General features: G+C 44.9%; 1 protein-coding gene across 2 annotated transcripts in view; it reads left to right on the top strand.

Annotated features, from left to right (window-relative positions):
- MCM3AP (minichromosome maintenance complex component 3 associated protein) overlaps positions 1-24,627 on the top strand; it is a 47,967-nt gene that overhangs the window by 2,887 nt on the left and 20,453 nt on the right. The window contains exons 4-17 of one of the 2 annotated variants that reach the window (XM_024562532.4): positions 2,030-2,108; positions 2,582-2,726; positions 3,905-4,095; positions 8,517-8,656; positions 10,016-10,213; positions 10,583-10,851; positions 11,962-12,124; positions 14,470-14,630; positions 15,403-15,644; positions 15,916-16,133; positions 17,133-17,233; positions 22,252-22,383; positions 22,790-22,903; positions 24,429-24,581. In XM_024562532.4, the coding sequence (XP_024418300.2) occupies positions 2,030-2,108; positions 2,582-2,726; positions 3,905-4,095; positions 8,517-8,656; positions 10,016-10,213; positions 10,583-10,851; positions 11,962-12,124; positions 14,470-14,630; positions 15,403-15,644; positions 15,916-16,133; positions 17,133-17,233; positions 22,252-22,383; positions 22,790-22,903; positions 24,429-24,581 (2,306 nt within the window). Of the gene's footprint in view, positions 1-2,029; positions 2,109-2,581; positions 2,727-3,904; positions 4,096-8,516; positions 8,657-10,015; positions 10,214-10,582; positions 10,852-11,961; positions 12,125-14,469; positions 14,631-15,399; positions 15,645-15,915; positions 16,134-17,132; positions 17,234-22,251; positions 22,384-22,789; positions 22,904-24,428; positions 24,582-24,627 lie in introns of both variants that reach the window. The other variant, XM_045196694.3, reaches the window with a different exon arrangement.

Genomic DNA, 24,627 nt, shown 5'->3' with positions numbered 1-24,627 from the left:
ACCACGCGGCACTTTTGCAAGCTTGAGTTCTGTTTTGTTTTGTTTTGTTTTATTTGTTCCTAATACATGATCACTGTAAACATTCAAACAATACAGGAAAAAGTGAAATCCCCTTGTAATCCCATTCTTCAGAGATAACTGCTTATGTTTGGTTTATACCCTAACTTTAAATACACCGTGTGGCAAAAGTAGGTTTACAGTTGTTTGTAAGGGAAATAATACAATAATAAATAACACAAAAATAAACTCTGTGTACTTACAACTGTAAACCCACATCTGCCCTCCCCTGTATGTGTACAAATATACTTATGCATAACACAGTTGTTGTAGGGTGTTTGCATGTATAGACTGCCCGTGTTATGTTACTTTATATCTTTATTTTAAAAAATATTCTTGGGAAAATTAAGTTCTACAGAAATTTATAAAGTAGAAAGCATGTTTTCATAACTTTTATTAAATGGTAGAAGTATTGCCTGTCAATTTAGTATGGGAGGGGACTTCCCATAAATTACGGGTGACAAAATCACCCATAATTCTATCATTTTTAAGATATCAACTGAATGTTTTGGTTAATGTTTTTGCAAATATGTAGTCACATTGTTTTTACACAAATGGGGCCATACTGTATACACTTTTGGTAACTACTTGTAGCAATCCCTAGTATTTTCTGAGATTGGTTAGTCTAGAATGGGATTGTTAATTCTACGTGGCAGTCTGTCCTGTTGACTGACTGACTTGAACAAGTGTTCTACTTGTGGGCATTTTTGTACATATATTTCTGATTAGTTTATTTCCTTTGTTTAGATTTCTGTGCCAAAATATAGGCAAAGTTTTAGGGCTTTTGCTATTTATTCCTTCCTGTTGACTTTTTTCCAATCCACTGCATTAAGTACATTCACAGTGCTGTGCAGCCATCAGCACTATTCCCGGGACTTTGGTAACACCTCAAACAGAAACTCAATAACCATTAAGCGGTAACTCCCCTAACTTCCTTCCCCAGCCCCGATGACCTCTAATCTACTTTCCATCTCTATGAATTTGCCTATTCTAGATATTTCAAATAAGTAGAGTCATACAGTTTGTGCTTTTGTGTCTGGCTTTTTTCAGTTAGCATAATGTTTTCAAGGTTCATTCATGTGGTTGTACTTCATTCCTTTTTATGGTTGAATAATAGTCCATTGTATGGGGAGACCACATTTTGTTTTATTCATCTGTTGATGGACGCAGTTTGTTTCTACCTTTTGGCTATTTTGAATAATGCTGCCATGAGTGTGATTTGCAAATGTCTCTTGAGACCCTGCTTTCAGTTCTGTTGGGTGTATACCTAGGGTGGAATCGTTGGGTCATATGGTAATTAATTCCCATTTTTTTAAAGTTGTTTTCTGGCTATTGCAATGTGCTTATTCCAGCTGAACCCTAAAAAATACATTGTCATTATAATGACAATTGTCATAATACAATGTATGTGTCAATGAACTGTCATTAAGCAGCTCATTGATACATACAAAGCTGAGGTCCCTGATCACCCCCATTTTTCCTATTACCCAGGAACAAGTATAGTTACTAGTATGGTGTATGTTTTTCTATACATTTTCATGGGTGTGTCTGTAGGTATACTAACTTGTACTTGGTTTTGTTATGTTTTGTGATAAATTGTATCCTGTGTGTATCATTTTGCAGCTTACTTGTGTGTGTGTGACTTGGCTGTATCTTTCCATTGTATGTATTATCAGATGGTGAGAATTTTATCAAACGCCAGTGAGGCCATGGTTATGGGTTCTATCATAGTGAAGTCATTAATTAAAAAAAAATAGAGCAAACATCAGATGTGAGGCAGGTAAGGGAGGCGAGCACTGCACAGGGTCTAGCCGGCTGCACCACGGCTGGAGGCCGGCAGTGTGGTCAGACATACAGCAGGGGGAGCTGTCGCTCTGTTGCACAAGCATTTGCTGACTGCATTTGAGTATTGAATCTCCTTTCCTGTTGTTGAACTGATGCCTCATACTTTGTGTTGTGGACTGTTTTCAAGGCTTCTGCAGCCCTGGCCAGGAAGAAGGGGAAAAATTTGCATGATGATGTGGCTATCTTTTGGCACAAGAAGAAAACAAGTGAGTTTTCAGTTATTTTTTGCACGGTCTCTAATGCTTTGTGTGCAGGGCCCTTTAAGCTTTGAGTGGGAACCTTTCCCCAAGGCCAATGGGAGGCTGACTCCGAGTGGATCCTCGTGTCTCAATGTTTCCTGGGGCTCCTTTGTAACCTCCTGTAACAATTATGAGAATTTTACTCTCTCACAAAAAAGTGAAAAATACGGCCCTGGCTGGTGTGGCATAGTGGATTGAGTGCTGGCCTGCAAACCAAAGGGTGACTGGTTCAATTCCCAGTCAGAGCACATGCCTGGGTTGCAGGCCAGTACGGGGCGTGTGAGGGCAACCACACATTGATGTTTCGCTCCCTCTCTCCCTTCCTTCCCCTTTGTCTAAATATAAATAAATAAATAAAATTTTAAAACGAAACAAAGTAAAAATCCAGTGTCAAGGGACATGTGGTATCATAAACTCTGTTCTGACTCTTGCATCTTCAGGTCCCAACAAGAAAACTTTTTCCCACAAGGAGAAGAAACCAGGGGAGGGTGAAGCTGGCCAGAGCACAGAGGACATGCCCTTTCAGCACTCCCCTCTCGGCAAGCCCATGGGGAGGGCTGCAGCCGGCAGTCTCCTGAATAAAAGGTGCGCTGGTCGTTCCTGTGACTGTATTTGACATGGCCTGTGGGTTCTTTGACTTCTAATGTCAGAAAAAGGAGGGACTTCACAGCAGTCATGCCAAAGCATGAAAGGGAAGTGGGATGCTATGCTGACACCTGAGTTGGGGCTAAGGGATGATGGGGAGGGGGAAGAGGAGAGGAGGACATGATGGGGAGGAGTGGGAGGGGGCGGGGAGGACATAGGAAGGTTGACATTGAGAGCTACTTGCCAGAGTCCTGAAGAGGCCCTGGGCCGCCTCAGTCATCTGACTGGGTGCCACATATTAATCAGTTGCTGTCATGCAGCTCTGCCTGACATATCAATGTATAAGCAGTCACTTTTTCCCTGAAAACTTCTAACTGGCCATGATAAGCATGTATTCCCAGTGTCCTCTCTAGTGATTTCCAACATGGCTTTTTGTAGGTCAGCTTATCGCAGTGAGCCTGCCAGTGGGGGGCAGTCTGTATGGGAATCTCTATTCCCAAACGCTCCCTCCCCCACTCCTGCTTTGTCCTTCCCACTGTCCTTTGAGTTCCCACCTTTTCTTTCACAGCAGGCCTGCTTCCACGGGTCCTCTGTGTAATCCTTCACCTAATGTGGCCTATGTATTTTCCTTACTTTCTGTTATGCAGTTAACAATTTAGTTGCTGATTTGCTTTTGCTTTTTCCTTTCTCACTCAATTCTTCTTATATCTTCTTTGACATTCAAGTTCCCAGAATTCTGGGAGCCAGCTGGAAATGGGGAAGCTGACAGAGAATGCCCAGGTTTTTCTAGTACATCCTGCTACTGAAATGAGGTTATATATGAAAACATGTAGGCATATTTCCTCATGGTGGTAAAGCATTTGCTTTTTTTATTTTCAAGCTGAAGTTCATTTCTTTGATCTAGAAATCTGTACGTACTCATTGTAGCTGTTTAAATGGACTCATCTCATTTTAAAAGAAGTATAAAATACTTAAAAATTTAAAGTTGTGGTGAATAATATGAGTAACACATTTGTGCTCATCACCCTTGTTATCAAGGCTCCTCTGGCTTCAGGGTGTGTAGTTCATCAGCTTTAGAGGAGAGGGATCTGGAAAGAGAGGGGAGGCATTTGGAAGTGGAAGTAAATGGTACAGATGCCGGACGGGCAGAAGGCCCTGACGTGTCGCTTCCTTCGCAGCTCTCCGGTGAAGAAGCCAGGTCTGCTGAAGGCCCACCCGTTTGAGGGGGACTCTTTTGACTCGGGCTCCGAGGGTTCTGAGAGTCCTGGGTCATGTGTGTCCTCCCTCAGTGTGCTGATAGGCACCGTGGCTGAGACGTCTGAGGAGAAGTACCGCTTGCTGGACCAGAGGGACAGAGTCATGCGGCAAGGTATGGTGGCTGCCTCTCTGTAGCGTCCAGAAAGTATAAAGTCGTGATAAGGTCTTCATGGGAGCCGGAAGGGAGGGGCCACCCCTGAGCTCGGGCTGCACTGTTGCTGAGCCTCAGGGCCTCTGATGAGCCCCAGGCAACCTTTGCTGTTTACTAGTCTTCAAAGGGGGTGAATGTAGACAGGGATGCACAGGTACGTTTTTGATTATACTTTCTTTTCTTTTTATAAAATTATTTATTTTTAATTGTATTTTATTGATTATGCTATTACAGTTATCCTGATTTTTCCCCCTTAGCCCCCCTCCACTCAGCACCCCCACTCTCTCAGGCAATCCTCCCACCATTGTTCGAGTCATGCGGACAAGTTCTTGGCTACTCCATTTTCTTTGTTGTGCTTTACATCCCCATGGCTCTTCTGTAACTACCTGTTTGTACTTCTTACTCCCTTCACCTCTTCCCCTGTCCCCCCACACCACCCCCCCATCCGGCAACCATGAAAACGCTTTCTGTATCCATGATTCTATCCCTGTTCTTGTTTGATTAGCTTGTTTTTTAGATTCAATTGTTGATAGATTTGTATTTTTTGCCACTTCATTGTTCATAGTTTTGATCTTCTTTTTCTTAAATAAGTCCCTTTAACATTTCATATAATAATGGTTTGGTGGTGATGAACTCCTTTAGTTTTTTTCATGTTTGAGAAACTCTTTATCTGCCCTTCGATTCTAAATGATAGCTTTGCTGGGCAGAGCAGTCTTGGCTGTAGAATCCTGCTTCTCATGACTTTGAATTTTCTTGCCATTCCTTTCTAACCTGCAAAGTTTCTTTTGAGAAATCATTTGACAGTTTTATGGGAGCTCCCTTGTAGGTAACTAACTGCTTTTCTTTTGCTGCTTTTAAGATTCTCTCTTTATCTTTAACCTTTGGCATTTTAATTATGATGTGTCTTGCAGTGGTCCTCTTTGCATCCTTCTTGTTTGGGACCATCTGTGCTTCCTGGACTTACATGTCTGTTTCTTTCACCAAATTAGGGAAGTTTTCTTTCACTATTTTTTCAAGTAGATTTCCAATTTCTTGCTTTCTCTTCTCCTTCTGGCACCCCTATGATGTGAATGTTGGACCTCTTGAAGTTGTCCCGTAGGCTGCTTACGCTATCCTTGTTTTAGAATTTTTTTTTTCTTCTGGTTCTGATTGGTTGTTTTTTGCTTCCTTATGTTCCAAATCATTGATTTGATTCTTGGCTTCATCCACTCTACTGTTGTTTCCCTGTGAATTGTTCTTTATTTCAATTAGTGTGTCCTTCATTTCTGACTGGACCTTTTTTTATGCTGTTGAAGTCTTTGCTAAGTTCCTTGAGCATCCTTATAACTCTGCATCCGATAGATTGCTTATCTCCATTTTGTTTAGTGCTTTTCTGGAGTTCTGATCTGTTCTCTCATTTGCGCCATGTTTCTTTGTCTCCTTGTTTTGGCAGCCTCCCTGTGTTTGTTTCTATTTATTGGGTAGAGCTTCTTTGACTCCGTGTCTTTGTGTCTTGGTAGTGTGGCCTGATATATAGTAGGTGTTGGGCAAAGCCTTCCCTATCCCCCCAAGCTGGGTGTTCGAGGTACGCCCTTTGTGTGGGCTGAGCACACCCTCCTCTTGTATTTGAGCATTGGTTGCTGTTGGCAGATCCATGGGAGGGATTTACCCAGGCCAGTCAGCTGCAAGGACTGGCTGGTTCCACGTACCATCAACCTCTGCCCTCCATGGAGGATCAGCTGTGCTGGGGCAGGGTGGCGGTGCTCCACAGTGGTCTGTAGCTGTCCACTGGGTATGCTGGCCCTGTGTTTTCCTGGGTGGTGCAGGCTAAGGTCAGCCCCCACCTGTATTTTGCATGGAGCACCCTGCTTGATCTGTAAAGCCATCTGAGATGGTTGCTACTTGTCCTGGGCTTGGAGACTGCCAGGTGAACCAACCTGGGAATATAAGCTGGCTGCTGCTCGTGCTGGGCCTGAGGCTCACTGAAGCCAGCTGTTCCTTGTTTGATCGGATTTAGGAAGTTGTGGAGCAAGAGCCAAGATAAGCCATTCATATGGAAAAACAGCTTGGGTGGGCCCTTAAGTCGGGTTCAGTGGAGACTCTGGAGATCTCCAATACAGGTCAAATAGTATTAGCCAGGTTGATGGAGTCTCAGATATGGCACCAGCTTCCCTGCTTTGTGGGGGGAGGGCTTAGAAAAGGGACAATGGCCTCTGCTCACCTTGATGCCATATACTTCATTTCTCCGTGTATGCCACTGGTGCCTTTCAAGCTGCTACCCTGCTGCTGGAGCTCAGAGAGAGTGAATCTGAGTAGGTGTGTCTGTGTGTGGGTTCTTTAAGAGGAACAGCCTGGGGCTCCAGAATTTTCTTCCACCAGCTCAGTCCCTGATGGTTTTTGTAGCCAGAAGTTGTGGGGGCTTATCTTTCTGGCACTGGAACCTTGGGCTGGGGTCCTGGTGTGGGTCTGGAACTCCTCACTCCTGAGATATCCCTCCCGAATTTTTATCCACCACACGTGGGTGAGGGACCAGCCTGTTCTGTGTCTGTGCCCCTCCTACCGGTCTGGATGGATGTGGTTTCTTTAATTCCGTAGTTGTCAGACTTTCATTCACCTCAGTTTCTGATGGTTCTGAGTGTTGGTTGTTCTATATTTTAGTTGTAATTTGATGTGGCTGTGAGAAGAGGCGAGCCACGTCTGCCGATGCTGCCCTCTTGACCAAAAGTCTATTTTACTTTATTTTTGGAAGAAAGTCTGCAAATCATTTATCTATGCCACCTTTCAGGGCAATTTTTAGACCTTCAGAAAGCACATGTGGAAAAAAAAATTTATTCGACAGAAATCACAAGTAAAATTAAGAAATGCCAACCAGGTGAAAAGCCTGTAACTCAGACAAAGGGCCGACTCCCTGATGAAGTCCTGTGCACGTCAGTACGAAGCAGACCAAACCCAGTGGAAACAGGAGGGGCAAAAGGAAGTATCCTGAATTGGCTCTTAAATATATGGAAAGATGCTCACCCCATCACACAGTGAGGGATGCAGGTGACACCCCATGAGGATGCTGTATCCTAGGGCAGGCTGGGAGGTCACACTCCTGCAGAGGAGGGCAGGTGGGTGGGATCTTTGAGACACACGAAAACTCATGTCTTTGACTTAGCATTCCATGTTCAGTGAGTATATGCCCCCCACACACTGTGTGTGTGTGTGTGTGTGTGTGTGTGTGTGTGTGTGTGTGTGTGTGATTCACACATAAGGTTGGTTGTGACAGCAGAGGTTGGACACTGGCTGTCCCCACAGTGAAATTGTGAACAGTGTAGTAGAAGGCTGGGCTTCTTTATGGAAATTCCTTAAGATTTATTGTGAAGTGAGAAAAGCATGGTGCAAGGAGTCTGAAGTGTGCTACCATCTGTGTACAAAGAAGGGGGGAAAGTGTGTGTGTGTCCATATGTGAGCGTACTTGCTTTGTGTGTGCATAAAATGGTCACGGGAGGTTGAGAGGATCTGCCCACGCCGATTGTCGGGAGTGAGGGAGCGAGGGGTGAGGGTGTGTTCTGTTCTGGGTGGTGGTGTATCTTTGCGTTACTCATCCATGTAAACATTGAAGCAATATGTTAACCTTAAAACTATGGGCAGTGAAAAAATAAAAGGAAAAGGCACTTGTGGCCTTTGTAGAGTTTTTTTAAATTAAATTTTAGCTGTAGGATTTTTCCTCATTTCAAAATCAGTGGGATAATTCTAGTGCCTCCTTAATACTGTAATAAAAACTGCCATCATAAATTATGTCACTGACATGGTGATTTTTGTACTAATTACTGTTACTAAGTACTGGAATTTTCCAAAATAAAAATGAAATGTATATATTTTGAGTTGTGAAGTTGTTCTTTCCATTTCATTTAAAAGATACTTTTGTAACTTTTAATTTTGTGGGTAATAATAGTGACCTATTAATGTCAGGACGAGGTAACTTCCATTTTGTGATTCCTGTTACATTAAAAATATGAAATACTGAAAGTTTTAGAATAAGGATATATGCGCATTTTGAATATTTACATTTAACAAATTGACTCCTTTAACAAACAGACTGTAGCATGAGTGTTTATTACCGAGGTCATCATAGGAGCCCCAAACAGCCTGTGTGCCCCCTGTCTGTGATCTGCGGTGTGCAGTGAAGAGACTCACCTGGAGAGGCCAGAAGGCCTTGGGCCTTTGCAGGCCTTGGTGCCCTGCCACCTGGTGTGACGGGCCATGCTCTTCTTTCCCTGGGGCCCAGTGTTTTAGAAGTATTTCTTCTGTGATGGGTGTGCGGTTTATTTTTGTTACTGCTTTTATCACGTGAAAACGCATTTCTCTGAATTCTTAATAACCGTGTGGTATATTGTTACTGTTTACTTGATGTCATTTAGCTCGGGTGAAGAGAACCGACCTGGACAAAGCGAGGACTTTTGTTGGGACGTGCCCTGACATGTGTCCCGAGAAAGAGCGGTACATGCGGGAGACTCGGAGCCAGCTGAGTGTGTTTGAAGTGATCCCAGGGACTGACCAGGTGGAGCCCCTTATTCCCCAGAGTCCCCTACAGGCCACTGTCTGTGATTAATTGTCGGGCTGGAGGTGGGATGTGCAGGGAGGGGGGACTTACTCTTTCATAATTTCTGTGCATGTGGGATGGGACTTTTCTTTTTCAGAGTGTGGTGGGACGTGCTATTAACAGTTGTGTGAAACTGTGTTGTGAGCTGTGTTCTAAGCAGTCTTGTGAAAAGTGCCAGGACCACACGGGACCCTGAGGCATACTTATAGATGCAGATTTATTTCGTAGATTGAAAACGTTTTTGCATTTCTTTTTCCTTTTCACAATTTTATTTCTATCCTTTCCTGTGTTTATGTTTTGCACATTGGAGATTATGTTCTAGGTATAATGTTGTATGAATTTTCACTTAAAATTATATCATGAACATTTTCTTGTATGATGAACTCGATAAGCATTTTTAAATAACAGCATATTATTTATGTGGTTCTGTCAAAACTCACCATTTTCCAGTTATTAGAGAGGCTATTTCTAATTTCCCGATCGTATCAATAATTCGGTTGGACATGCTGTGTGTAATGCTTTGGAGGTGTTCGGGTTATTTTTCAGACAGACTAAGAATTAAGTTAACTCTGTCAGAGGGGTGGCCTTCTTCAGGTTCCCGGACGTGTGCCAGCGCCTGTTCCCAAATTGTCTTCCCAGAAATCACCACTTCCGGTCCTTTTAGTCTCTGTTAGTTTTGCTTTTGAGTTTTTTCTCCTCTCCTGGCTGGTGGCTTTTTACAGCTGCCTTCACCCAACTCGGGGATTTCAGTTGGGTCGCAGCAGTCATACAGAAGCCCTAGGCTCCTGCCCCGGGGACAGTGACGACAGCTTGCAGGGGCTGCCCAGGGCCCAGGCCCGTGGACATCTGTGCCTCTGCCCTACACCACGTGCCTTCAGCCTGTCTTTGCGGGTGGAGTGTGCAGCTCCAAGCTTCTGGTGGGCAACTGGCTCCGGCCCCGCCCCTGCTGCTGCTGCGCTCCCCAGTCCTCCCTGTGGCCTCCATGTCATTCCTGCTCCGTGCAGACGTAGTCTGGTGTTACCTTTGAAAGGGCTTTAAAGTCCTTTACCTGTCACACCACTGTTCTGGAGCCACGCAGGTGTGTCTGCATCTACATTCCTCTGCTTTTTGATGTGATGGCCACTTACCTTCAAAATATGTTTCTTAATTTGTTTCTGAATTTTGATTGTCACCTTCAAACAGAACTTTTACACGTAATAATAGTATTGATCTGGTATGAGTGTGTATGTGATTGCCCCCCTTATTTTAAGGCACAGCTGCTGGGAGGTTGGCCCAGCACCTGTCACCCAGCTGCTTGTCCCCACTCTGTGTCTTCAGGTGGACCACGCAGCAGCTGTCAAGGAGTACAGCCGCTCCTCAGCTGATCAGGAGGAGCCCCTGCCCCATGAGTTGCGGCCCTCAGCAGTCCTCAGCAGAACCATGGACTACCTGGTGACCCAGATTATGGACCAGAAGGATGGCAACCCACGGGACTGGTATGACTTCCTGTGGAACCGCACACGGGGCATACGGAAGGTATCAGCCTCTTCTGATTAGGAAACTAGAAAACATATCTGAATTCCAAAGTGGAAGTGAGAGTTTTTGTCATTTTACTCTTAAATTTTATGTATAATGAAAAGTATACTATTTAAAATCATTACCAAGTCTTATAAAAATGTTCTCTGTGGGCTTTGTTTCAAATTGAAATATGAGAAATTTAGGTAATAAGCATGATTTTTCTAGTAGTTGATTCTCTGCATGGGAATATGTGCATGGGGTCTGTGTCTACGAGGCATGTGTGCATATAAGGTGTGTGTGCGTGCATACCAGGCCACTTGCACGTGCGTGAGGTGCATGTGTGTGTCCTGTGTGCATGTGTAATATTCCCCTCTTGCTTGTGGCCAGGACATCACGCAGCAGCACCTGTGTGATCCCGTGACAGTGTCCCTGATCGAGAAGTGTGCCCGGCTTCATATCCACTGTGCTCACTTCATGTGTGAAGAGCCTATGTCCTCCTTCGATGCCAAGATCAACAATGAGAATATGACCAAGTGCCTTCAGAGCCTGAAGGAAATGTACCAGGACCTGAGGAACAAGGGCGTGTTCTGTGCCAGCGAAGCTGAGTTCCAGGGCTACAATGTGCTGCTCAATCTCAACAAGGGAGACATCCTAAGGTGAATCTCAAAATTCTGAAGCTGGCCTAAGCTGTGTGGAAAGCAAGGTATAAACAGGAGCAGAGCTGCTGGATTAGCAGTAGCTGATGGTGCTGAGTTGTCTCTGATCCTTAATGCTGGCATGCAGCCTGGGCTGGGCCGTGCAGTCTGTAGAGCTGAGCTGCTGGGAGCAGGACGGGGTGTATGCTGGCACCAGCACATCTGAAGTTGGCCCTGGATCCTTCCCGAGAATAAATTTTTGTCAGCAAGAGAGAATGAGGAAGGAATCGGCCAAATGAGCAGAACAGGTGACGGAGCCAGGACAGTGGTGCCTGGGGGCCCTGTCAGAGCTGTTAGCAACTTGCTGTGTCCAGGCGTGTTTCCTTGTACACACATGCGCGTGCTTTGACAAAAAGCCGAGTGATCGGAGAGGAAAAACTTATGTGAAATGAGTGCTGCGGGTGTGATATTAGGACAGAATGGATGTTAAATCCCAGTCTGATACATGCATGAACATAGGAGAAGTAAGGCAGAGGCCCCTGGGCTGTCGCTGGTGAACTGTACGTGATGACAACCGGCGTGTCCTTCGGTTCCAGGATCCCCTTATTTATGCTGAAACTGCTTTTTAGCTTAATGTTTTCTCCAGGAACCTTGTCACAGAATATCTAGATGTGTGTCTGATAATCCGTTTTAAAATCAAGTCTTGGAGGTAAACTTATCATGGAGAGTAGCTGTGTTGCCTTTTCATGTATGATCTGCACGTGTCCTCTCGAGTAATTTAGTCAAATCAGTTTATTTCTAAACAAAACAAAGTTCAATTTTATTTCTTAAACGTTGTTACCACACACAGCTGGCAGTAGGTTGGGATCCCAGTAACCCTTAGATAACCAATTCTGAAATGGTCTGAATTCACTTAACTGTATCCATCACCTTGAAGAAAACCTTGTCACCAGTCTGGCCCGGGAGGGGTGGCGTTGGAGTTGGGGGCAGTGAATGTGATGGCGCGTGTCGCTGTCGAGACCCTTTTCAGTGTGATTCAGACCTCGTTTTTTATCAGATCTCTTTTTATGGGTATTTTGTCTGATTAGTTAAAAATTAAATTCTAATCTCTTTTATCTCCTTCATTAACAGAGAAGTACAACAGTTCCATCCAGCTGTTAGAAACTCCTCTGAGGTGAAATTTGCTGTTCAGGCTTTTGCTGCATTAAACAGTAATAATTTTGTGAGATTTTTCAAACTCGTCCAATCAGCTTCTTACCTGAACGCTTGTCTTCTACATTGTTACTTTAATCAGGTGAGTAATGTCACTGTACTTGCAGAATTAGAAGAAAATAGTTGCTACTTGTGATATTTAAGTGCTTCTCTGTCCCACAAACATTCCAGGCAGGTCCTGGGCTAACGCATGCGTCCCTCATGGCAGCCCTCTGGGGGGCTTACCCCATTCTACAGGGGTTTGCATCATCGACCACTGAAGGCAGTGACAAATACTGTGCTTACAGTTCAGATACGAGAGATCTCTTTATTTTACTTTTTAAATTTATTTCTTTTTAGAGAAGGGAAGGGAGGGAGAAAAAGAGGTAGAGAAACATCAATGTGCGGTTGCCCCTTGAGTGCCCTCTTCTGGGGGACCTGGCCTGCAACCCAGGCATGTGCCCTGACTGGGAATCAAACCAGTGACCCTTTGGTTCGCAGGCTGGCGCTCAGTCCACTGAGCCACACCAGCCAGGGTGAGAAATCTCTTTAGAACCATATAACTATAGTTTAGCACTTTAAAATAATATATTTTACTTATTTCTTTTTAGAGAGAGGGGAGGGAGGGAGAAAGAGAGCAAGAGAAACATCAGTGTGTGGTTGACTCTCGCATGCCCCCTACTGGGGACCTGGCCTGCAACCCAGGCATATGCCCTGCCCAGGAATCAAATCAGCGACCTTTCTTTTGGTTCAGGCTGACACTCAATTCACTGAGTCATACCAGCCAGGCTCAGAGTTTAGCACTTTTATCTTCTCTGGAAACAAAAAAAATCAAAAAGCAAAAAACTGCATGCACCAAGTCTCTAATTTAGAGATTCTCAGTGTTATTAATTTAAATTTTTAGAGTGAGCCTGATGGCGCCAAATCCATTTCAGTAAACATCCCCAGTGCCTTCTCTTTGTTGGTGCTGTGCTGTACTCTGGGGTTACAAAGTTAGGCACCTGGGGCTTTGCCTCGAGTGTGAGCTCCTGGTGTCAGAATCTCTAGGCAGGTTTTCCGTCCCAGCCCAAGGGTACTTGGGGGTGACTACAGAGCTGCCTGCACATACTTTATGGTGTACACATCGTGCCGTTTCCCAGCTGCAGGGGGGAGGATGCCCCAGCAGGAGTCCTTGTTGAGAGCCCTTGGGGTCCACTGGGTGTGGAGGAGGCTGCCTGGGAGATCCCAGGGACCTGCCACCTGGTTCTTGTGACTCCAGGTCATTTTTCTTCTTTGGTCCCACACCAAGTTCTCCTGTAAACAGTGACTAAACCCACAGTTGCACCCCAGGCAAAGAATCTTCAGCAGTGTGCTCATTATCAGATCTGACAGTTGCCAACAGGACTGAAATTCTGCAACAAATGAAAAGATTTCTAGCAGTGTGCCACTTGGGGAACTCCTTGCAGTTGACAGAAAACTAGTAGTTAATATTTTTAAAATAATTATTTAGTATTATTAAAACATTGATCATTTGTGCCCATTTTAATAACTTTAGGGCCACGCCGTCCCCCGGACCACCTCCCCTGCTTCGTCCTTGCTCAGCTCCTGCTGTAGCGGTGCCTCCTTCTGCACTTGCTGTTCTCCCTGCTCCCCCTTGTCACAGAGCCACACGGGGGGGCCACCTCCTCCAGGTCTTGGCTTCGCTGCTACCTTCTCGGTTGTGCCCATCCCGTTAGTGCTCCCTGTCCTCCTCTTCTGCCTTTCTTTTATTGTGCTGTTGCTTTGAAATGTACTGCGTATTTTATACATTCTTTTTATTTAGTGTCAGTGTCTCCCTAACACATCAGCTAGGTGGGGACAGGGCTTTTGTTCTGTCCCTGTTGTAGTCTCAGCGTTAACAATGCCAGGCACGAAGGAAACGCTTGACAACTACTGATTGAGTTAGTTAAAGAACACTGGAAGATGCCATCCAGAGTCCTGTCACCCAACCGAGTTTTGTGAGCATTTTCACGTTTTTCTTTTGTCTTTTTTTAAAGCATTTGTTATAATGCTAAGAAACAATTTTGTGTCTGAGTCTTTTACTTAATTTTATGGCATGCATTATTCAATGGCATTCCATTGACTTTGTGGTAATTTTTAGCAGCTACACAGCCTCCTGAGCGGGTGCTGCACAGTTTATTTTCTGTGCCCTGCTGGGTGGCAGCATGGTTTGTTCTTTTTGTTCCTGTTACAAATACGGTCTTCAGGCTGACCTTTCCTGTCTACGAAATTGTCTCCTTTGCATGCATTCCTGGGCATTTTCCACTGAGCAAATGGCCTTAGATCACCAAGCCTGGGACCCATTGTGCCAGGTTGCTTTCCAGAGAGACTGAGCTACATCAGGAGCCCTGTCCCCCATGCCAGCCAGTCATTCTGTGGTCCTGTGGCAACTGACCCTTTGAGACGGTGGTGATTGACTTCTCCTTTCAGATCCGCAAGGATGCTCTCCGGGCACTCAATATCGCGTACACCGTGAGCACACAGCGGTCCACCACCTTTCCCCTGGACGGCGTGGTGCGCATGCTGCTCTTCAGAGACTGCGAAGAGGCCACAGACTTCCTCAACTACCACGGTCTCACTGTTTCCGACGGGTAAGAGCTGAGGGTGGAACTGCAGGGCCTCTCCCTTTTCTTTTTTGTCTTAATTCTGATAAAGGGCTGGGAAGTGCCATCGATGTGCTAGGCTGTAGAGAAGGTGCGTCTCATGTGCTGCCTCCTTGGTATCCATAGCAAGGCTCAGAGTGGCTGGGAACATCGCCAGGTCACATGCTGCCTGTTGGCAGATTGGGTTTAGACCCAGTTCTTTGTGACTCCAAAGTCAGTACTTTTCACAAGTTACTGAAGAACTTGAAGGTAAAGGCCTTCTCATTCTGTCCCTTGAGGATGGCCTATGCTGGCCTGTGATAGGCTGCAGCCCAACTTTGATGGCCCAGACAGGCCAGGCCGAGGGCTTCTCTGCTTGGAGTCTGAGTGTTTTGAGAACTGATGAGGCTTGTGGACCCTCCCCCAGAAAATGGCATCATGATAAAAAATGACAGGCATGCCCTGAGCTGGGTTCCCAACGCCTGCCTCCTCCCGCCGCACGGCCTGCGTGCTGCCTGCAGTCCTCTCCTCATGGAGACGTGGCGGCTTTGGAGGGAGCCAGGAGAGTGTGGGTGTGTGCCGCTCCATGTGTGGCTGTTAACAGGCCAGGTGGCTCCCATGTAGGCTGATGGCAGTGGGTGCTACTCCCTCTTGATTTCCATGTGGCTCTGTGGCGATTCAGTGACGGGGATGGGGCTTCTAGCGTTGTTGCTAGGCACTGAGAAGTGAAGTCTGGCCTCTCACCTGTGATGCATCTCTGGATTCTTTTTGGTCTAAGTAGCTGTGTTGAGCTGAATCGGTCCTCGTTCTTGGAACCAGAGGGCTTACTGAAGGCCAGGAAGTCGGTGTTTATTACCAGGAAGCTGACGGTGTCAGTTGGGGAAATCGTGAACGGAGGGCCATTGCCCCTCGTACCTCGTCATATCCCCGTGTGCAGCTTCAACTCCCAGAATAAGTACGTCGGGGAGAGCCTGGCCGCGGAGCTGCCTGTGGTCACTCAGAGACCTGGCTTGGACACAGCAGGTGAGTGAAGCAGTAGCTATGGGAGGGAACTAGCTGCTTGTCCCTCTGGGAAGCCTCTTGGGAGCCAGAAGCATCTGTCTTGTTTTGGGGTCTGGGTATGGAAGTCAGCTCAGTGCTCAGGTGTTTCACCTTGAGATTGTCCTGAAAGGCTCCCTGGCGTCATGGTGCTTGGTTCTCACGGTGAAGCTCAAGGAGGGTGGTCAGCCCTTAAAGTCACTGTGGGTGGCCTGGAGTTTGTCCTCAGTGCCCATGTTTGCCTGTTCTCTTCCAGGTGGGGTGAGAAGAGAGGAATGTGGTACTGAGGTGGACGTGTCCCTGCCTGCCCTCCTCACGCAGTCTCTTCCCCTCCCGACGCCCCTACCGGCCTCTCTGCCTCACCACCCAGCACCAACCCCGAGTGTGGCATCCAGCCTCTTCCTACCCCCCGGGCAGCCCCCTGTGCAGCCGGAGCTTCTTCCTGCAAAGCCTCAGCTTGTGTACTCTGACGCGGTAAGGGGCCTTCCAGGTCAGGCTCCAAGGAGCCTGTTGTGCACAAGTATCCTGCCTGACCTTTGTCTGTAGACCGAACCCACTAAGGTGGTCACACGTGTGATCTTAGAATGTTCTGAACTAGCCATGGCAGGTCTCACTTTGGGACCTGGACTACAAGGCTTGAGTCCCTGTTCCTGACAAGGAGCCTGAGGCTCCAGAGCGGGGACGATGTGTGGGTCTCTAGCTTGTTGCCCATGTGTCTCCTTGAAAGGCCACAGGTGACCCATTTTCGAATGACCTGAAGGGTTTTTATGGGCCTGATGCTGTTGATGGAATAAGTGCTGCCCTGTGTCGAGTGCTTCCTGCTCCCAGAGCTCTGTAGACATGCAGTGCCCACAGTCATCGTGTCCCAGAGCTGTCCTGTGCTCCCGTGTGTCTGCTCTGAGTGGTGCTTAGCACACTCGTTCAAAAGCCAGTGAACACGTTGACCAGGGACATGGGGACCACTGTTACCACCACATGCCCACTGACAAGTGTGTCCCTGGGGTCATTGTACCCACCAACACGTGTGTCCCTGGGGTTGAGCTGGGCCTGTCTGCCACACAGGCTGTGGGACTCAGTCTTGCTAGCTGTTGCTTGGACAGATCAAGGAGGGTGAGGGGGAACATGAAGATTGTGAGCATGCTTGATGTGCAGGGGTGCCCTGGGGGCCTTCCGAGCGGCCATCCTCAGGCAGGCAGGAGGCTTGCCCTGTCCTCTCCAGAGGGCTCCTCCCTTTCATTAGCGGGAAGTCTCTCCATAAACAGCGTAGTTAGCCCCATGTTTGGGTCATTAAAACACCTTCAAACAGTGTCCAGTGACAAGGTCTCACTGAAATTTCTGCCCTGGATGCGATGTTCCACGAGAACTCGATGGTTCCGTGCAGGTCTTCAGTTCCCTTGGGTTATAAGCCCCGTCTGGACTGAGGCAAAGTCACTGCACGCCTGACCACCACTCCCCCATCCGGCCTCGCTTTAGGACCTGGCACAGGTGGTGGACGAGCTCATCCAGGAGGTTCTTCAGAGAGACTGTGAGGAGCTTGGTGCTGCTGGGGCGGCCTTCGCAACCACAGCTCTGGGGTAAGTACGGCGCTGCCTCTGCTCTGATGCTGTCTGCACTCACTGGGACCACACTCCATCCCTCCAGACGTGTCCCCTCTTAAAGCTGCTCTCAGTCTTCAGCAAGAGAGTGCAGCTTGCCATCTGCACAGGCGTGAATGTTGGGCCTGTTCTCTAGGTGGGCGTAATTCTTCACGTTTCCAACCTTCTGTCCCGTTTGGCGTTGGCCTGTAGTTCCCATTCGTGTCTGCTTTCTGAGCAACATCAGGTTTATAAAGTTGTGAATTAAAAACCTGCTTTTTAAAACTTTAAACGCAACAAAATTCTAGTTAAGTAAAAATTGGTTCATTCTCTATTAAAAATTAAGAATACTCAAAGGAGATGGGGGGCGGTGGGCACACGATACCACATTCAGAGCGTGTGCTCCGGAGCTGCACCCTTGACGCCTACGTGCTTTTGTTAGCCAGTGTTACCCCAGTAAGCTCAACAAACGGATATTCAGAGCCCCAGCTGCCCAAATGAAACATACTCACTTTATTTGATCTTGGGTTAAGTTTCAGTTTGTAAGTTTGACAGATTAAATCCCTTTAAACATTTTATGCCATTTACATTTTACACCATGGCAAAATTTCCTTACACATTTACAAATTTTACATGTCTGATTTTGTCTAATACTTATAACATCTAGTCTTAATAAATAATAATCAGAGTATTTTTTTAAAGTATTCTTTTAAAGCTTTTACTTATTTATTTTTAGAGAGAGGGAAGGAAGGGAGAGAAACATCCATCAGTTGCCTTTCCCACGCCCCCAAATGGGGACCTCATGGGCAACCCAGGCATGCGCCCTGACTGGGAATTGAACTGGTGACATTTTGGTTCACAGGCCGGCACTCAATCCACTGAGCCACACCAGCCAGGGCTGATAATCAAAATACTTCTAAGCTCTCAAGCAACTTTTGTAAAGCTGATTAAAATCTAATGAATTTAGTAAATCAGACTTTCTTAAGCATTTCAGAAATCCTTGTACGTGATAAAGTGACACAGTGATAAAGTACATTTCACCTGTAAACCAAAGGACGGAGGGTTTGATTCCCAGTCAGGGTGTGTACGGGAGGCAACTGATGTTTCTCTCATGAAGTTGCTCCTCTCTTTTCCTCTCTTTCTGGAATTAAAAAAAAAAAGTATATTTCACGTGTATAAATACAGATTACACAAAAGGATCAGTGGCCTTGATAGATTTGATTAATTTTTTTATACTGGAGTTATATACATTTTCTTTTAAAAATTATTTATTACCGAGAAATGTCAGTTTGTTGTTCCACTTATTTATGCATTCATTGGTTGAGTCTCGTATGTGCCCTGATAGGGGATTGAACCCATAACTTTGGTGTATTGGGACTGATGCTCTACCAGGGGTGTCAAACTCATTTTTACCGGGGGCCACATCAGCCTTGTGGTTGCCTTCGAAGGACTGAATGTAATTTTAGGACTGTATAAATGTAACTACTCCTTAACTAGGGGCAACTAGGGGCAAGGAGCTGGGCGCTGCTGCCAGGTGGAAACAAGCTGGAGGGCCAGGTCGGCTGGTGGGCCTTGTGTTTGCCACCTGTGCTCTAACCAAATGAGCTACTCGCCAGGGCTACACATACTTTCTTGGTGGAACTAAATATAAGTGATTTCCATGGGCTTAATTTTTTTATTGTGGTAAAATACAGATAACAATTTATCATTTTAGCCAATTTTAAGTATATTTATACTATTCAATGGCATTAAGTACATTGACAAAGTTGTGTATCCCTTACCACTATCTATACCCAGAACTTTCTGTCATCCCAAAGCTACACTCATTAAACAGTAATTTGCTGTTCTTCTCCTTCCCCAGCCCCTGGTAGCCTGTCTTCTACTTTCTGTCTGTATGAATTTGCCTCTTTTAGGTACCTTGTATAAGTGCAGTCATAGCAGTATTTGTTCTCTTCTAATTTTTTCAGACACAAAAATGTCTTTAAGGTTCATTTGTGTTGTAGTGTGTATTACTACTTCATTCTTTTTTATGCCTGAGCAGTGCGCCATTGCATATATACACACAAACACATGTACGAGTATGTACACCACATTTTTTTTCGCCTGCTGATGAACACTTGGCTTGTTTCCACTTTTTGACTGTTGTGAATAAAGACACTATGAACATGGGTGTACGAGTAACTGAGTCTCTGCTTTCAGTTCTTGTGGGTATAGGACTAGGAGTGGAATTGCTGGATCATATAATCTATTTTTAATTTTTTGAGAAAATGCCCAATTATTTTCCACAGTGGCTGCACCATTTTACATTTTCACCAGCAATGAGCAAAGGTTCCAATTTTTCTATATTCTTGCCAACACATGGTATCTTTGTGTGTGTATGTTTATAATCATCAAAATGGGTGTGAAGTGGTATCTTGTAGTTTTGATTTGCATTTTCCTAATGACAAAGATGTTGTACATCTTTTTTCATGTGCTTATTGGCCATTCATGTATCTTCTTTGGAGAAATGTGTATTCAAGTCCTTTGTCCATTTTTGAATTGTGTGTGTGTGTGTTTTGAGTTCTTTTACATTCTGGCTATTAATTCCTTATCAGATACATGATTTGCAAATATTTTTTCCTCTTCTGTGGATTATCTTTTCACTCTCTTGATAGTGTCCTTTGATGCACAGAAGTTTTAAATTTTATGTAGTTTAATTTATTTTTCCTTTATTCTTTGTACTTTTGGTGTCACACATAAGAAATCTTTGCTGACTCCAGTGTTTTCAAGATTTCTCCATAGGTTTTCTTCTAAGAGTTTTATAGCTTTAGTTCTTAAGTTTGGGTCTTTGATCCATTTTGATTTCATTTTTACATGTGATATAGGGTCCAACACCATTCTTTTGTATGTGGGTGTCTAGTTTCCCCACACCAATTGTTTAAAGACTGTCCTTCTCTCATCGAAGGGTCTGAGCACCTTTGTTGCAGATCAGTTGATCGTATATACCTGAGGGTTTCCCTCCGGGCTCCTTATTCTAGTCCATTGGCCTGCGTGTCGGTTTTTGTGATAGCTCACTGTTTTCATTGTTGTAGCATTGTAGTGAGTTTTAGTCTTAATGCGCAGGGTGTGAGTCCTTCAACTTTGTTTCTCGTTTTAAAGATTGGTTTGCTACTTGAGGCCCCTTGAAATTCCATGTGAATTTTAGGATGGATTTGTGACTGTAAAAAATGCTCTTAGGATTTTTATAATGATTACATTGAATCTATAGATTGCTTTGGGTGGTATTAACATCTTAATTGAGCCTTCCAATTCATGAAATTAAGGTCATCCTTGATTTATTTTAGCAATGTTTTATAGTTTTTTATTATACAAGTCTTTCATCTCCATGGTTAAGTTTAATTATTTCCTTGTGCTATTGTAAATGAAATTGTTTTCTTAATTTCATTTTCAGAATTTTCAGTGCTAGTAGATAGAAATGCCATTGACTTTTGGGTATTGATCCTTGTATTCCAAACTTGCTGAGCTTTTGCTTACAAGTTCTAATAAGTTTTGAGTGATTCCTTAGGATTTTCTCTATATAAGATCCTGTCATCTGTGAATAGGCATAGTTTTCTTAATTTCAATTTGGACATTTTTAATTTTTCTTGTCTAATTGCTCTGGCTGTAACTTCCAATATGGTGTTGAATGAAATGGCAAAAGTGGGCATCCTTGTCTTATTCCTAATCTTAGAGGAAAAGTGTTCATTCAGTCTTTCATTACTGAATATGTTAGCAGTGGGTGTTATCATGTTGAGGAAGTTTCCTTCTATTCCTAATATATTGAGTATTTTTCATCATGAAATGGTGTTAAATTTTGTCAGATGTTCCTTCTGCACCAGCTGAGATGATTGTGTGGGGTGTTTTTCATCCTGTTACTGTGGTTGTAGTATTATTGATTGATTTTCATTTGTTGAGTCATCTCTGTATTCTAGGAATAAATCTTACTTGGTAATGTTGTATTGTCCTTTAGTATACGAGGTATAGTTCACCCTTGAATAGCACAGGGGTTAGGGTGCCAACCTCCACACAGCCCAAAATTCACATATAACTGATTCCCCAAAAGTTTACAGTTGGCCCTTTGCATCTGCAGATCTAACCAAACTCAGATCTAAAACAGTATTTTTGATATGTGGATAGGAGTGCAAAATACTGTTTTTGACCTGCACTTGAGAATCTGAAGATGTAAAACCTGTAGATACAAATAACTATTGAAAAAAAAAATCTATGTATAAGTGGACTTGTGCAATTCAAGCCTGTGTTGTTCAAGAGTTAACTGTATTACACCCTGGCTGGTGTGGCACAGTGGATTGAGCACCAGCCTGCGAATGAAAGGGTTGCTGGTTCAATTCCCAGTCAGGACACATTCCTGGGTTGCAGTCCAGGTCCCTGGTTGGGGGTGTGTGAGAGGCAACTGATTGATGTATCTATAGCACATTGATGCTTCTCTACTTCTCTTTCCCCCTCCCTTCCCCTCTCTCTAAAAATTAAATAAATAAAATCTTAAAAAAGGTAACCATATTACTTTTGCTAGTATTTTGTTCAGGATTTTTACATCAATATCTATAAGGGAGATTGGTTTTTAGTTTTCTTGTAGGGTCTTTGTCTCACTTTGGTATCAGATCAGGGTGATGCTGGCTTCACAGTAGTGTTAGAAAGTGTTTCCTCTTCAGTTTTTTCGAAGAGTTTTGAGAAGCGTTGGGGTTAGTGCTTCTTTAAAGGGTGGATGGAACTTATTAGTGAAGCCATCTGGTCATTGGCTTTTCTTTGTTGTGAGGGGTTTTTGACTATTGACTCAATCACCTTACTAGTTGTAGGTGTCGCTGGATTTTCTGTTTCTTCATGCGTCAGTTTTGATAGATTGTATGTTTCTAACCATAGGTTTATTTTTTATTCTAAAAGCCAAGTAAGTTTCTTTTCCTTTGCCAGAGTTAGAAGTTTAGTTATGTGGTTTGCTTGACATTTATTTATTTATTTAGAATGGCCCACTTTGCTCTGTCTAGTGTTTCCAATGCTGCTATGGAGGAGTTGTTAACAGCTGAAACCACAGGCATTTTGAGACACATTGCAGTGGAAGAAATGACTAAGGAAAAAGAGCGGAAGGAGGAGGAGAGGCGGCAGGCTGAAGAGGAGAGGTGAGTGTGTCTCATTCTTGCAGTGCACCTGGGGGTCAGAGTGTGTGGACACGGGCGAGAACCCACATGGGCCTAGGATGCTCCTGCTGTTGTTGGCCACTGCATCAGACCGAGGCTCGCCTAGTGTACTCATACACTTTGGCTGCGGGAGTGGATAGTGGTCTTGAGGCTATACCCACCTTGTGAGCAGTAGCTCCTCGCCATTGGGAGACGGGAAGGGTGGCGGGCAAGAGGGCTCAAGTTGGGGCAGCTGTGTGGTCTGTCTGGTGGGATCAGATGGTTGGGCTTACAGACTCAGGCAACAACTCAAAAACCCACCTGTGAGGTCATGGAATGTGATGCTACCACTGATTTTTATTCTTAAACATTACCCTTCTGTTTCTTCCTTTAAAAAAAAAATGCTTAGGTTGAAGCAAGAAAGAGAACTGCTGTTAACTCAGATGAGTCAGGGCCTGGCTGCAGAGCTGACAGAACTGGTGGTGATGGAATGTGTGAGGGACACCTGCTCCCAGGAGTTGAAGTAAGTGACGGGCTGGGTCCTGCAGTGTGGAAGAAGTGGCTGGCAGGACGGAGGAGGGTCATTTAGGCACTATGGTCCGGCTGGTGCAGCTCAGGCTAGCTGGGTTTCACTTGGACAAGGAGCAGACATGTCTTTTGGATAGCTAAACACTTGGACACTGTCCCTGTATGTGTGTTGCCTCCAGTGAGAGGGCCTCTCTTTCACGCTTATCCTCCTTGTGGACCCTGCACTGGGCATGGGGATGTGTCTGCAAAAGAACTGACTGGTATTCTCCATACCAGGTTGCTTACTGTTAGTTTTTCTTGAGTAGGAGATCCTTCTCTCTCTTTTTAAAAAATCTTCACCTAAAGATTTTAGAGAGAGAGGAAGGGAGAGAGGGGGATAGAGAATGAGAGAGTGAGAGAGAGAGAAAGAAACATCAATTGATCACCTCCCATACATGCTCCGATCAGGGATTGAATCTGTAACCTAGGTATGCAGCCTTTTGGTGTATGGAACAACGCTCCAACCACCGGAGCCACCCAGCTTGAGCAGAAGATCCTTCTCTTGTTTCATATGTTAAAATATTTCTTGGAGCTCTCTCACTTAAGAACTTTACTGATTTCCATGCCACGCTTCAGGGAGGACGGAGGTTTAATTGTGCGGGGAAACCTGCCCTCCTGCTTAAGCTCCCTGCGACAGCCCCGAAGGTGACGGCTACTTAGTGCCGACCGCAGCTCCCAGTGAGGATGGGGAACAGGGCCGGAAGGCAGAGAGAGTTGTTTAATAATGTTTCTTTCCATCTCCATTAATTGGGAATCTATTTCCATATTTATTGTAAGTAAGAGACTTCACAAATGACGCACATATGTCTGTTCTTAATCCCAGGAAGGGGCGTTAGGAGTTAAGTAAACCCCGGACTCATTGATGTGCGGGTAAAGTGCTGTTCTCCTTGGTTCCAGGAGACTTAGGCTGCACCTCACCCCAAGAGGGGGACTATTGGAAATGGGTCTTGCCTTTTTATGCTACTTTGATTCTGTGACTAAATATATTTGGTGAAGTGTTCTTGTTCTTTTGGTCAGTAGAATTTTGTTGTAAAAATCTCGTGGAAGCTGGTTTTTCTGAGGGCCGCCGCTGTATGACCGCAGGCTGCCAGTTACTGTGCAGTTGAGACACTTTTAACTGCACACGTCAGATGTTGCTGCTGAGAAGATGTCTTAATGCTCACTTAAACACTAAACTTTCTAACCATTTTACTAAGATGAAGGTTTATTTCTGGACGACTACCAAGTTCCCCCTTGGACCTGTACTCTAGTAGCCTGTGCCACTCTTATTTATTTATTTTTTTCCCTGTTGTGTTTCTTGTACAGTGATTCTTTTCAGACAGCTATACATTAAGTAAAATGAAAATCTTAAAGCTTCTCTTGCAGCAAAGATGTAATTATATTTTGCTGTAAAGGACATGGACTCATACTTTTAAGGCAGGCCCTCCGTTTGTGTGGGTTCTGGGTGCAGGGTGCCCCGTGCTGACGGCCCTGTTCCCTAGGAGTGCAGTGGAGACAGACCGGAGGATCCGTATGGCGCGTTGCTGTGAGGTCGTCTGTGCCCACTTGGTGGACTTGTTTCTCGGGGAGGAGATTTTCCAGACTGCAAAGGAGACCCTGCAGGAACTTCAGTGCTACTGCAAGTATCTCCAGAGGTGAGTCTTGTGTCCTGACAGGTAAAATCCATGCACACAGGAGTCT

This window comes from Desmodus rotundus, chromosome 2, assembly GCF_022682495.2.
Source record: "Desmodus rotundus isolate HL8 chromosome 2, HLdesRot8A.1, whole genome shotgun sequence".
NCBI classification, from domain to species: domain Eukaryota; kingdom Metazoa; phylum Chordata; class Mammalia; order Chiroptera; family Phyllostomidae; genus Desmodus; species Desmodus rotundus.
This window is presented reverse-complemented; position numbering and strand designations above follow the sequence as displayed.